The sequence below is a fragment of the Pyxicephalus adspersus genome, chromosome 5 (genome assembly GCF_032062135.1).
Source record: "Pyxicephalus adspersus chromosome 5, UCB_Pads_2.0, whole genome shotgun sequence".
NCBI lineage: Eukaryota > Metazoa > Chordata > Amphibia > Anura > Pyxicephalidae > Pyxicephalus > Pyxicephalus adspersus.
This window is the reverse complement of record NC_092862.1, coordinates 55,795,352-55,810,610: the sequence shown is the minus strand read 5'-3', so window position 1 is coordinate 55,810,610 and position 15,259 is coordinate 55,795,352. Positions and strand designations below refer to the sequence as shown.

The 15,259-nt window shown below is 37.4% G+C and overlaps 1 protein-coding gene across 3 annotated transcripts in view; it reads right to left on the bottom strand.

Annotated features, from left to right (window-relative positions):
• The window catches only part of NFATC1 (nuclear factor of activated T cells 1), a 118,199-nt gene that overhangs the window by 98,575 nt on the left and 4,365 nt on the right, over positions 1-15,259 (bottom strand). For all 3 annotated transcript variants that reach the window (XM_072411555.1, XM_072411556.1, XM_072411557.1), the window contains exon 2: positions 6,745-7,828. In XM_072411555.1, the coding sequence (XP_072267656.1) occupies positions 6,745-7,828 (1,084 nt within the window). The remainder of the gene's footprint in view (positions 1-6,744; positions 7,829-15,259) is intronic.

Below are 15,259 nucleotides of genomic sequence, written 5' to 3'. Positions count from 1 at the left end.
CCCCTACAACCCCTAAATATTTTTGTTCTGCATTTCTTCAACACATGTATTCTTACATTTTGTTCTTGTTAAAATGCTGCAAATGCTGCTAAAATACCCATGTATCCTACCAGAAAATCCAGTAAGGACCCTTCTGCTGAACTAAAATTTTATGTTGTTTTTAGCCCTGCCCATTTCAACTTAAGGACTACAGAACACTTCCATGTCAACTCATCCACTCATTGACCCAATTAATAAAGCTCTCCAAAACTAGAAAGGATATACTTACATCAGTGAACCTGGGCAATCCAAAAAACTTAGAATGCATCTGGTCCAGGGTTTCAAACCTTTGCTAACAAATAGCAAATTATTTTAGGAAATATATTCCAGGTTTTCTGGATCACCCGGGTTGACCATTAAAAGTGTATCCTACGCAGCCTTGGAGAGCTTTAATAAATCAGGCCCATCAAGTCCAAATCAAGAAAAAACATCTGAGGGTGATGGTTAGCAAATAGGAAGAATAAAGAAGAATGTTTCAGGTAGGTTTATCAGAGAAAATTATTTTAACTCCTTTGGTGCAAGTTGTTGATAGGCCCCCATAGATAAAACACCACAGGGTCATAATGTAGGGTGTGTTTTGATGTAACAAATGATATTCGCCCTAATATTTAAGTATACTATAAACTAATATTAAACAGGAACTCCTAACACATTAAAAAGCAGCAGGAGGAAGAAAGGTTACAGCTTTTTTTAACAAAATGGAAAAAAGTCACTCCATTACGTAGTCTTTGACCCCAGTGACGATTCTCATCTATTAAAAAAATGCTACAAACATTTATGTTGATGGACTCTCACTGTGGAAGGAAGCATAGCTAAAATGTGTGATTAACAAAATAATCTACATTTCTGTTTGCTGCTGGGGCTAAAGTTACAGGAGGTCAGATGGAAACATTTTGAATGGGAGCAGGAAACACATTGTGACCAAAACAGTGGAAAGTCGCACAATCAGAATCTGTATTCTGATCATTCCACTGATGCTCATCACTGTGAAAACTTTTCCTAGAAAACAAAAATGCAAAAGATGTGAAGCATCCTGTCCTGTCAAGCCAGATCTAATCTACAGGTTAAAGTAAAACTTAACTTTGAAGAGAACTTTAAAGGGAAAGTCCCATTTACATGATGTACTTCCTTAGCATGGCTGTAACTCTAATATTAGTTTTAGTATAGGTCACAGTATAAAAATAAAACAGAATCGCACTTGGTTTAGGCAATGTAGCCATCTGGAGGATTAACTCTCCCATCTGACATACAGTAGAATAGTGTTCACATAAACATAAAAATAAAGCCGGTGCTTGTTTTAACTTGGGGTAGCACCTAATTGTCAAGCTCTAATGAGTAAAGGAAAAACAAAAATCATATATAATAAGTTTGCTCATATATGAAATACTTTAAACAATTCTGGGATCTTCATATTTAAACCACATGCCAATCTTTGGACTTTGCTATACAGATCAGCAGTCTTCCATCACAAGGGTTGGTTCACATGAATGGTTTTTCAGCAGGTGGAAATGTGGTTTTGTACTAGTTGACTGCCTAAAAACACCAAATAAATTCCAACCCCTCTCATTTTAGAGGAAACAAAAGCAGGGGAAGATGCTTTCATGTTTCAAAGTTTTGCAGGCATGGCCATTGTTTTAAGACTTTGGGCCTGATTTAGTAAAAATCTCTGAGGCTGAAGAGGATACACTTCCATTAGTGAAGCTGGGTGATCCAGCAAACCTGGAATGGAACTGGTTCAGAATTCAAAACATTTGCTAGCAAATGAAGAAATCCATTCCAGGTTTGCTGAATCACCCAACTTCACTGATGAAAAGTGTATCCTCTTCAGCCTTGGAGAGCTTTAATAAATCAGGCCCTTTGTGTCGGGTCCCATCAACTACTTCCAAAGATTTGAAAATGAATGCTTTTCAAAAGCCTAGTAATAATATGTGGGTGGTTGAAAGGTGTTTTGGAAGCATTTGGGAGGAGGAGGTAGAAACAAATAAGAAGTTTCCGCTTCCTATACTCCTCCATTTCCTGTGCAACACAACCCCAATGCTAAAGAAACGGCTGCATCTGCCAAGTGGTTGAACCTGAATGCTGGGTAAGCAGTAACCAAACTGCAAATCAAGTGTCAGTGTGAACAAAGCCCAATTCAACACAAAATATGTAAATAAAGAATAAAAAACCGTGTAGCAGCCAGAAAGATGAAAAATGGAGCAGTAATAGCAATAAAAGGTCAATTCAATTCTAAATAGGAATGGGTGACTATATTTCTTCTGGTATGATGAAAATTATGGATAGCCTGAGAAGTCAAAAGAAAAGTAGTTTAGTCTAGTCAGAAATGTGGACACCTGTGTTGTAAACACAGAATTCCTAGGCTTAAAAGGAATTTCATTTCCTCCAGGTTTTATTACAGCCCAAGTAGCCACCTGTTTCCAGGCTAATAGGAAACCATTTCTTTTACAAAGAAGTCAGAGTTACAGATTACAAATTAGAGCGACACTAGGGGTATGGTTTATTAAAGCTCTCCAAAGCTGGAGAGGATATACTTTCATTAGTGAAGCTGGGTGATCGAGCAAACCTGGAATTTGTTTTTTAAAAGACATTTGCTATTTGCTAGCAAATGTTTTCAATCCTGCACCAGATCCATTCCAGATTTTCTGGATCACCCAGCTTCACTGATGAAAGTGTATCCTCTTCAGCCTTGGAGAGCTTTATTAACTCAGGCGCTATCTTCTATTTGGTTTGATATATAATATCATAAAATACATAATGGTAACAAAGGGAATTTGTATGGTAACTTGTATCTTTGAGCAATCATCTCTACAATTTTCTAGTTTCTAAATCCCCAATAACTACTACAAAATTATTTTTATTACATTAAACAATTTTAGCTCCCATGATGTATTCAAATTAAGAGCAGATCTACTGCCACTTTCTGCATTTATAATAACGGCGGTTTTGTTGACATGCAGACCCCATAACAGTTATTTATGGATCACTGAATTCTACTTAACCTCTGAAAACCCAGGGGTTAAAGTAATTACAGTAATGTAATTTGTCCCTTTTTGTCGTTACATGAAGAACGATAAGTGCAAGCACTGTGTAAACTCTAAAACTGTGATTCACTGGGGGGCTAGGAGATAATAGGCAACTACTCATAAATGAGTTGGTGAGCTGTAAGTGGTGATTTCCTGACCTTCAGCAGCAAGACTTAGAAGCCGAGGTATATGCTTATGTGGCTCTTATAATGACTTTCCTGCCTTTTTCTTTTAACACTCCTTTTGTAGAGACTTGACATCTATGTTAATGAGTATGTTGTATGGCTTCCAGATCACATACCTATATAGAAATGACATTTTTTCAGGCCTGTAAGCCTTCTGTCAATGACAAGAGCTGCTTTTTTTCTATACTAATGTACACCTGGGACCTAACCTTACTTAAGGCAGGCATTTGGTTAGCTGAATTGGAAATTTGACTCTACTTCCATGTAAATTTGTACTTTAAGGCACTGAAAAACCAACACTGAACATTTATGTGAAGGCCATTCCAGTAGGACAACTTTCAGCATTCATAAAACAGAAGAAGAACAACCCAGAGCAAATAAACACCAACACAAAATTACTGGTACAAATAAAAAAAAATTATAATACAGTGATTTAAATGGATTGCAAGCCCAAACTGTAAAATAACAACTTCTAATAGACAGCACGGTGGCTCAGAGGTTAGCTCTCTGACCTTTTCAGCGCTGGGTCCCTGGTTTTGGCCAGGAAACTATCTACATGGAGTTCAGTATAGCATCATAGAGATCATCTTTCCTTAAAAGAAGCACTGAAACACATTATTGTTTACATTCTTTTGGAGAAATAAAGCCCTAATATTAAGCATTTATTAGTCACATGTTTCTTTGGAGTCATGAACCAATTTTTAAATTCTCAAACAAAAAAAAAAAAAGAAAGTTAAAATTTTCTTACAAGAAACAGAAAATAATGTTTAGTTCAATTCTTTTAGAAAACTAAATTCTGAACACTGTAATTCCTCAACAATACCACAAGCTGATTTTATACTCAGAATTTTCACTTTACATAAAAGGGTAGAGAACCCTTTAATGTAGGGTAAAAATTCAGTTTTTTAGGTGCAACATCCTTTATTTTTTTTAAAAAAAGGGTGCAGCACTGCTGCCTAGGCGGTCGAGAATGAATGGGAACGCTACCTACGTCAGGCATCCCTGGAGGCTCTTGAGCGCTGCTTCTACGCATGCCTGAGCATCTCCGGCAAGCGCAGAAGGAGCCTTTTTGCTCAAAGAGAAACATTTGCTGATCTCATGAACTTATGTGAGAGTCATTAGGCAGGTTGATGGTATTTTTCAGGTTCCTGCTTAAGCCCACAAAAGATAAAGGTCCAGCAATCATTAGCATTCCACACATATTAGTATCCTTTCCGTTAGCTTGATATTTTATTCAAAGAAACCCAATAACAGACAATACCATTTTGTATCTACAAAATAAAGCCTAACTCCAAGACCCCCCCCCCAAACTTCTTTAGGTCCTATCCCTTTGGCCTGATAATGTGTTGTCCCACTATTGTATACTTACTAGGAATTGCCCAGTATTTACCAGTCCTAATGTAACTTGAAGAACACCAACCTCAGAGATACCAAACTTACATACAAACCTTAGGAAAGTCAAATACCAATATGCCATAATACAATACAGCACCTCTAGGCAAGTCTTTTACATTCATTGTGGAATACTATGAGGACATGCTACTGCTTCACTTTTGAGAATGTGGATGAATTTTTTCAGGTAATTCAAATAAAGTGCTTACCACCAAAGTAAAAGTAATAAATAAATATGGATGGGAGATATTTAGAAAATACTGCATAACGTATCATCAAGTATTAAATCTCCTCATTACATAAACTAGGGTTCCCCTTTAAGTAAACAGACAAGTTAGTAGTAGTGTTATAGGATGATTAGTATGTGTACATGTGAATAATCTCTTATGGGAATATAAAATATGACTATTTCTCATATATACCCACATGCTAAGTCTTAAGATTCATCTTTCTATGAGTCACAGACACCCAGATGTGGAGCGCAGCAGGATCAATTAGAGCAATGTAAGTATTTGACACTTTTAGCTTGTGATAAAAGCATTCAGCATTGCAAGAGACGCTGCCTGAACACTACAAATATACAGCAACACAACACACTTCCGCTTTCCCTTCATGAAAAGCATATGGTTTAACCCCTTTACTGCCTAGGGAGCCTGCAAGCCAAGGCAATTCAACTCTACAGCGGAACAAACTTGAGTCAATGCTTTTCTGCTTAATAAAGATTTATGGTGAATGGTGATTTAATAGGAAATATGCAGACAATATCCACATGGGGAATAAGGTGGCCTTTGAAGCCAACAAAGCTTCATTTCTAATGGGAGCTTCTTCAGTGGTTCTAGCAAAACAGGATAATAACCTGTCTAATATTTGATACATTATTTTTTGGAGTCGTGGAATGTGTATGCCTTCTGTCTGACTGAAGAATGCAACGTCTTTATCTGTTTCATGTGTTTCTCATACATCATAAGTTTCATGATGTGTAACTCCAGCCTTGATTAAATGATGACTTTCAACACTGTCTAAATGGGCAGCCTCTAACATCTGTGACTGAGGAAGATGGATTTTTTTCAAGATCAATTATACAATTTTTTTGGTGCTTGGTACAGTTATTGATTAAAATGCTTGCAAACCTCAAACTATGCCTTACAAAGAACTATACAAATATTATTATTAGAGAAAACCTCTTGGATCTAATAACATTGCACAGCAGGCCATTATGAGCATTACTAACAATAGCCAATATTTGAGGAGTATGTACAGACATTTTTTTTATTTTGGATACAGTGGTAAAAGACTAGAACCCATGTCAAGTCCCTGAGAGATTCAAAAGGACAGAGGGTTTAACACTTCCCTACTCTATTCAAAGCTAAAAGTAGGTTTTAACAATATATATACTTTACCTTTAAGCCATTTCATGGCTTAAATGACTCCAAATAATTTTAAATGGTTATTATAATTTACTACAGTTTGCAGAATATTATAATCTTTATTATAATTTGACTACTCTCTGTGCTGCCATATTACATAAAAACTGTACAAATTAAAATGTGGTATTGTATGCATGCTGTTCTATGCCTATCATTTATATCTATTGGAAATTAAAATGCACCAAAATTAGAAAAGAATGCATCTCTAACTGGGCTTCTCAGCTATAGTGTCCAGTTCTTCAAGCAGGTTATTACTATAAAATTCCTTAAAAATAATAATACTAAAAACTGGATTACAGCAGATGTAAATTGAATCAGATCACTAATCATCAAAAGATATTATTCTCTGGAAACAAGTACAATACTTGCACCTTGATAACAAATCAATAAAACAAGCATGGACAATTCAGAAGCCAGTCGGTCCAGTCCAAAAGGCAAGAATTCCTAAATCTGAGATTTTTTTGTTTGAATGGAAAGGCTCAAATGACTTGGTAAAAGGTAAAACCATTTAGTCGTACTGACAAAGACCCAAAGATTTGTGAAGATGCATAGAAAATATGTTTCTCTTTACTATTTTTTATTTATCTATGTTTCCTGTATTCTGCCACCACCCCTGTATGTATATTATCAAATGCACGTTTTTTGTTTTTCATTACAAATGCTATTCTACTGTCTTACCTCAAATAGGATGTAGGGGATATGTTCTTTGGTTTGGCCCACTGGTAAGGATGCTGTGGAACTGACAGATATTGATCACAGAAATTGCCTTTCCTGATGTGATGGAATCCCGAATAGTCGTCTGGCGACAAGTCAGCAGATGGTGACAATGTGCCATGTTCATCACAAATGGGCTCTGTTTTTAGAGGTATGCTGTACTCCGTTTTTCTGGCTTTAGATGGAATGTCATCGTTCATGTCTATTGGGTCTGTGGTGAGAGCATTAATTGCTGCCACAATTGCAGAACTTGTATACTGGTGAGTGTTTCCCAACCAGGTGTCATCGGTGACACTAACTCTGGGAGAATTGTGAGGAGATGGAGTTGGTGAGCGGTGAGGTGAGTAAGAAGTCTGTCTGCCATTAATGCTGTACTTTCTCTTGTTGCATGGAGATGTTGGGCGTGAGTTTGGAGCTGCAAGCCAATTTTCTTCTGAAATGCTCGTCCTGGGAGAAGTAGATGGGGAATGCCTAGGAGAGTTCAGCAAATTGCAGGTGACCATGCTTCTCTGATAGCCTTCTTCTGGGTCGGTGGTTTTGGGAGAGACACATGGTGACTGCCAAGGAGAGGTCTGAGGGGAAGTATATGGATAAGAGTAATTTGATTCAAAAGAGGAAGCTTCAGAATTGCAGCTTCTGGAAGACAAACTGCTTGCTGGACTTAGGCAAGATGGATCACGATAGTTGTCAACATTTGGCAAGGTCAGCGTTGCAGTTGAATGTGCTCGCTTAACATTAGTAATTGATTCTTCCACATCTCCTTCATGAAAGAACTGGTTATTGCTACTGTGCATCCCTAAACATGATGTGATTTCAATTCTAGGGCTCTCTAATGGGGCTCCATTAGGTCTTACATTTGGAGATAAGTAGTATCCCGAGGTTTCAGTCTCAAGATTCCCTCCATATCCCGATGAATGGCTTGTTGATGGAATAATGGAAATGACTGGGTTTGATGACTGAAGACCATGGCATGAGGTTGGTAATGAAGGATTCATCACACTCAGTGACAGGCTGGCACTTATATTGGAAGATGCATAGTTATAGTGTTCTGGAAAAAAAAGTGATGAGAGATGCCCACATTAGTTAAACAGAAATCTAATGATATGAGTGTATTTCATTCGAAGGTAACATGTCTCAGAAAACAAGAAATGAAAAAACTATTAGTTGTACTGATTGGTAGCTTGCATGGATGCCTTTTAAACAAAAAAAAATTATAATTATTCATAGGATTTTTCTAGATAAAGCACATATCTGAAGTGCAATGAATGTACTGCCAGATAAGGTTTTAAAAAGTTGTATGGGGAGAAGCTAATGACAACAAACCTCTGCTAAGGTCTGGAGTGGGTGGTGGGCAATGTACCTGCATGAATACTTTGAATAATGTGTAGGAAGGGACCTAGCTGTAAACTCTGCATATGCCCTTCTATTGTATTCACCCACCATTGCTGTAGGCGCTGAACAAACCTGCTAATTATATTGCCATCTTTTAGACCTATTAACATTAATTGTATTGGCACTTCTAGTCTACATTGTCAAATAGAGAATTTTAATTTTCCTAAAAGTATCACAAAATGCAGACTAAAACATAACAATTCTGTAATTATGTCTTTGAGCACTAACTACCGTTAGACAAATAGAAGAATGCTGCAAGTATTTTCTGTGGTAGCAAAAAGTAAAATCTGCAGCTGGATATTATTTCCACTGTTTAAGAATTAACACAAGTTAAGTTCCTGGTCCAATCTTTTGTGGGAACATTGGGTTACTATTCTGTATCTATGGGCATGGGGGTACCATCATTTCACAGGACAAGTGTTTTTAGGAAACAAAGATATTATTAAATCAAAAAACCTTAGTCCTAATGTCAGTGATCCCGTAGCAATTTTTTAATTTCAGAGTTGCATAAAATCAGAGCATTCCCGGGTAATAGCAGAAACAACAGTCTAGGACCAGCCCCAACCTCTGACTGGATAATGAGGGTACAGCAGTTTACTGATGAGATTATACTTCTGCTCCTACCTCTTTTATAAGTGTCCATTACCTGTTAATAACTGACATATATCTAACATGCATGAAGATAACCTACAAGAAGATTGCAGGTACTGGATTAACAACTTTCAGCTTCTTACCAAAAGTAAGCTTTCACGTGGTTGGTATAAGCCACTCAACCCATCATTAGTTTGCGGGCCTGTAAAATGCTCATAGTTTCTCTATCATGAAATCACATATGGTGGCATACGTATGGTCTGTCAAACACATGTGGTCATATGTTTGTACTAGACTCTTCAATATGTGGGCCTCCACATTTCCTTGCATTCACTTCATCTTAGCTATTCAGATTTATCTATCACTACCCACACATGTGATGTCTTGTATAGCTACAGCCAGACAAATGTGCAGGATACAGTTAGTAATCTTACATATAGCTTATCGTCCTGCACTCAAAAACAGACTCTGATGGAAATACCACGTCCCAGATAAGATGAGATGTTGGTAATATTTTTACATTTTATTCTGTTACAATAAAAAATGAGCTCTTAAGAAATTGCTAATCACAGCCATTTATGTCGTTTACAGATAAAAGGAACCAAATTATACAGCACAACCTTCAAAGACTTTCTACTTATATCATCCATGCAAACAAATGTTGTATTGTCCTAATAACAAGTGTAATAATCATTACAATAACAGCAACCACCTATTGGTTAGATGGCTCAAGGGGTTTCCAGCCAAGCAAACCACTAAGAGCTCACTGAATGTTTCCTAAACTGTAATCAAAGCTTTCTTGTTAACCAAATAAATTGTAGTTGTTAAGTATGCCTTGTATTTATAAAGGTTTTTATTTTATTTGAACCTTTTTAGGATTTTCAAGGAAGACATTCTTTTAGCTACCGAGAGAATGCAAGTACCCCTCTCTCACCCTCTCTATATATATATATATATTACACACACACATATATATATATATATATATATATATACACACATACACACACACACATATATATATATACACATATACACATTGTATACAGTTTTCACATTCATTATTTCCCTGCAGGCTTTTCTACATTATAGTATTCTGAACTTTGGTTCCATCTGTACAATAATAGCCAGGCTTACAGAAGTCTATCATATTTAAAGCAGACATCATTGTGTTGGATATAATATTTATACTTTACATTCTCCATCAACCCAAACTACAACGCAGGTCAACAACTGCTGTTAAAAAAAACAAAAATTGAGAAATACTGACTGGCTGGCATACTGACTGTCAAATTCAAAGAAGTTCAAAGAAATCTTGAAATGCTTTTGGAAACAGGATTAAAATAATAAAGGCAGATGGTAGTGAAGGAGTTAATACTCAGGAGATGCACACAATAAAAAGGCAAAAAATCTGCAATGTCTGTTGTATGACGTGGCACAAGAATTAACAGCAGTTACAAGTGCTTGGTAATCCAAATGAAAAATGGGCAAATTTCCTATCTATAATTTCCAACATTGCTTCCAGCGTATAGGTGGTATAAGACTAGGTAACATATACCACAATCAATAATACCTAGCCAATAGAAGAACCATATTATAATAAAGTCACACCATTGTGCTGTACTGCGTCTCTGATTACAGACTGCTGAATGGATCACTTGTTATGTCCCCTTCTAACTCTGTTTTGCTTTTTCTTCCCGTGACATCATATGGTTTATTTTTTATTACATATACTGGTGTGACATTATAAACACTTCCAAACAAACTAGCAACTCTGTGGCTCTGTGCAGTATTTTTGTCCTCTCATCCATGTATAACAAAGGGATGGAGGCTGCAATTTTGATGCCCTGTAAATAGACTATAATTAGAGTTTCAGCTCTGTATAAATGCATTTTAAGTCTTTTACGCCAGGAGTTCCTTCCATTCAGTACATGCGGTCCTCAGCTTGCCAGGGGTGTTAATGGCAGATGGCAGCATCCCACTGTGGAACAACTACTAAGCCACATGCCATTTGGTGAGTTAAATCAACATTCATTTATCAGTAAGAGAATCAGGATGATTCAAATGCTGGTTTCACAGGAAAGATAAAAGGGCCTAATTTACCATTGTAGGTTCTCTTAAACAACTGTCAATCGGTGGCCCTCAAGTGCTTCCTAGAAAACTGTATTGGGGGGTAGGGAAAATACATTTTCTATACTACCTATTTCAATATTTGCTTCCTTTATAAATAGTATTCACAATGCCATACCCTCCATATGAAATCACGCTGACAACCTGTTAATCTGATGTTGCAAGTCCCCCAGACCAGTCCCATGTCTGCCTGGTATGGTCCTGTATGTGGAATTTACAAAACTTTGTCTTGCTGAAATAAAAACAAATTACCTTGAACCCTGAAAATAGTTTAGGTGTATTGTTGTAAAAACATTCATTTTTTCTGAGTATTTTTATTGGTAATAGTAGAAGTTTCAATTATAAAGAGTTTACAAAAGTTTTTACAAGAGTTTTATAAAGATTAAGTGTTTTGTAAGCCAAAAGTACCCAGTTTTAGTTAAACTTCATGAAAAGGTACAGAGCAGTTTTTTTCATGCAAAGTAATATTCTATATAACAAGACAGAAGTAGTATAAAATATATACATGACCTCTATATAATAATAGAATAGGAGAAATGTTAGGCCCACAATCAGGTTTAAATTGCGCTCCCTGTCCCCATTGGGAAGATATCCCCTATCTCCTTGTCAGGACAGGAAGTGATAGTACATTTTTCCAACAGGGACAGACAAAAACAAGAGGCAAACTAGTTCCCTGACACAGAAGTAAGTAAGCAGCATGCAAACTTGGAGTAAATTTAGAACAGATCTAGACAGCTGTTCCAAGTCATCAAAGGAAAGTTATTGTAGAAGAAAGGTCTGCCTGACGTATTTCATGTGATATGAAGTGGCAGCATTTATACTTTTTACTTATCAGGGTTTCTTCCTTACACTGTTTCCCAGGCCTATCCGGACACCTGCTGGCTTGTGGTTACCCACATTTAGGTAGCCATGTGGCACCGCTGGCACAATAAGGGCACCAACATGGCATAGATGAGATTTTGGCAAAATATGATCTATGGTGGGATTTAGAAAATATAAATTTACACCAACAATATGGCAGATAAGACTAAGTATACAATATAAGCAGCCTCACCATCACCTAAAAGCCACAAAGGTTATTGGACATGTTGGATGGTCTAGTCAGCCCATTTGTATATAACATACAAGAGTCCATCTTGATGCACTGTGCGGTAATGGTCTGAATGACCTGGGGCTGATTTACTAAAGTTGTCATTGTCTTTATATGCTAATTTCAATGATTACAGTGAACATTGCATGGAAAGTAAATTCCTGTTCACTTATGATTGGATAACAATATGAGGCTGATTCAGCAAAGGAGCAGACAATGTTCACTTATCTTAACAAGTCTAAGCAAATCTATGTTCACAGAAAATAACCAATCATGTGCAGTAATAGGAAGATTGATTTTTGGTAATTATGATTGCTTTATACAATTGGATACGGCTTCATTTTTTCACTTAAGAGAAAATTCACATTGCAAGAAAAGAAATTCTCTCCTTTCTGGAAATAAGTTCAATGCCCTGAAATCAATGCACTCCCTATGTGGATTGTATCCTAATTAGAGGAAACAGGGCCACACAATAGAATACAGCGCTCCCTCTAGGAGCTAATGTACAAATCTCTCTATATAATACAAAAATAATACCTCAAAAATAACACTGCAATAATAACACAAAAACAATGCAATAAAAAAAATACAAAACAGTTTTCCAAATACACCGGAGCATAAAATGTATACATTCACATACCCTGCCGTTCTCATTCCACCATAGACCATCCGATATATTTCATCCTTGGTTTGAAGTTAACCTATACCTATTTTATTGGGCGAAAAACCCCGATATTCTATACCTCATCTTCCTAAACATTAATAGAGTATTCTATATAATATATTCTATCATTTGCATATAATTCCCACAAACATGCAGTTAGGCTTATTGGCTTCCCCCAAAATTGTCCTTAGACTGTATTAAAGACATATGACTATGGTAGGGACATTAGATTGTGAGCTCCTTTGACGGACAGCTAGAGACACGACTATGGACTTTGTACAGTGCTGTGTAATATGTTGGTGCTATACGATATTTACCAATATTAGGGCATTAAATATAAGTCCCATCAACCCAGATATCTTAAAGATTTACTCTACGGGCCCAGTCACATGGCAGGAAGGGGTTTACTTAGGGTAGGGCTCTTACCACAACTTTTTGGCAGTCATGGACTTTGATGGAGAAAACAATGTATTTTGTAGTTATTACCGACGTGTTGTTTGCTAAGATAATATCCTTTATTCTCCATTATTATAATAACTCCATGTTGTATTACTTTAATAGATAGGATTAGGGGTACTTGGTAAGGGGTTTATGATAACCAAAAGGTTTTGGGCTAGGCGTAGCTTTTGATTTTGGAAAATACGTGACTTTTCAATATACAATAAAAGAATAACATTCATGTGGATACCTGTTCAGAAATGTACCTTTTATAATCCTATACAATCCATTTCATACTTCCAATTTGTAGGCTACACAATGCTGCTGTCCTTTTTATGGCAATTGTTGGGCAGAGCAGCTTAATGAGACCAACACCGAGCTCCTGTGATCATCTGCAAATCTCTACATGTATTACAATTCTACAGATCAATTAAAAAAGTTAAAAAAAATTGAAGTCCAGCTTTTTTTTGTTTAAAAAGCAGCAATTCTAACCTTCAATCCACATCTATTACCTGCATTTGCTCAGACCTATTGATTATTGCTAGCAAATGTTTTGAATCCTGGACCAGATCTATTCCAGGTTTGCTGGATCACCCAGCTTCACTGATAAAAGTGAATCCTCTTTGATAGGGCTTTAATAAACCAGACATGTCGCATGATTCTGCCTCCTGATGAAAATGTAGGGAGCTGCACTAATGTAATCTGCATGGCCCAGAGAAGTGGAACCGGACCAAATGTCATCACATGACCAACCTGAAAGTTTAATAAAAAAGGTAAAAAAAATAAAAAGTAGGAAATACTGACAAAGGTGTCACATAATGGGGGGTCTATGGACTTTATTCTGCAATGGTATGAGAGCGGGGGCTGATTTACTAAAGTTGTCGCTGTGTCTACACAATATTATGCTATATTATGTGTTATGTGTTACAGAGGGGTAGGTGTGATGTGTGCCATAAGCAGTAAGTCCTGCCTGCTCACAATTATTACTTCTCATGGTTTATACAAACACAGGACATCAGGTTGTGGAGCTGAATCATTCAGAAGTCTGGTTAGTCTGGGTTTGACCTGCCGCTGACCTGCTTCAGCTCCTGAGGTGTTGAGAGAAAAAAGTGTAAAATATGCTAAATCATCAATCTGCAGAGGATGAATGTAGTAAATAGTACTGGTGAGTGAATTGCAGCCAGTGAATGATATATATAACACTTTGACAAGCATTGCTATATGTAGAACAGAAGATCTTCTGATGAAGGGAGAAAGGGGAAATGTTTATGTTTCAGATACAGGAAAGAGAGAAGTCTGCCTCTTCTATAAACAGATCCTGCCTTAAGAATACCAAACCGGGGAACCTAAATATCACTACAAAATCATTCTTATTATGCCGTCATATACCGTGACACCGAGCCCGACAATCACAATCCACGTGTAACACAAGTATCCCAGAAATATCACAACCAGATGAATGAATGGGGGAATGATTGGATGAATGGTCTATTTAGGGCCCCAGGACATTGCTGACTTTCTCCGCACCCCGGGGTTATTACTACAAACATGGTATAGTCTATATTTGCTTTACCTGTTTATCCTATACAAAGTCAATGAGGCAAAACAACGTTTGTTGGCATAATGTCCTGGGCGGACGGGGTGACAACGCGGTGACAACGCACAGATCTCCTACCAGAACCATTCACCTTCTATAGGGGGTGACGTACACCCGGTGATGGGGGGAATATGACGGCTTACATATCTGGGTGGCACACACATTTATGATTTGTATGCCCGGGTCTTTCTGTAGTGACATCTGCTTTCCATGCCCATAAAATATAAACCACTGATGAGGTTATCTCTCTGCTCCCTCTCCCTACTATCATGTGACATGATGCAGAGCAGCTAATTGGCTGCCAGGGATTATATGAGGCTGATACCAGGCTGTATGAAAAGTAAATATATTCGGCGAATACAAAGTTCTGTGCCCGGTGTAACGGAGTGTATGAGGTGTCACACATGTCACTGCTGTGTCTGCCATGGAGGAGCCATCACTGCTCGGGCTAATAGTTTGTGTGTAGTTTGTGGGTGGGGGATGTAAATCACACGGCAGTGCCCCGGTGCCCCCTCACGTGACCTCTCCTCACACCCAGCGGCGGCGGCGCCGTGTGCAGATAGCTGACAGCCCGGGG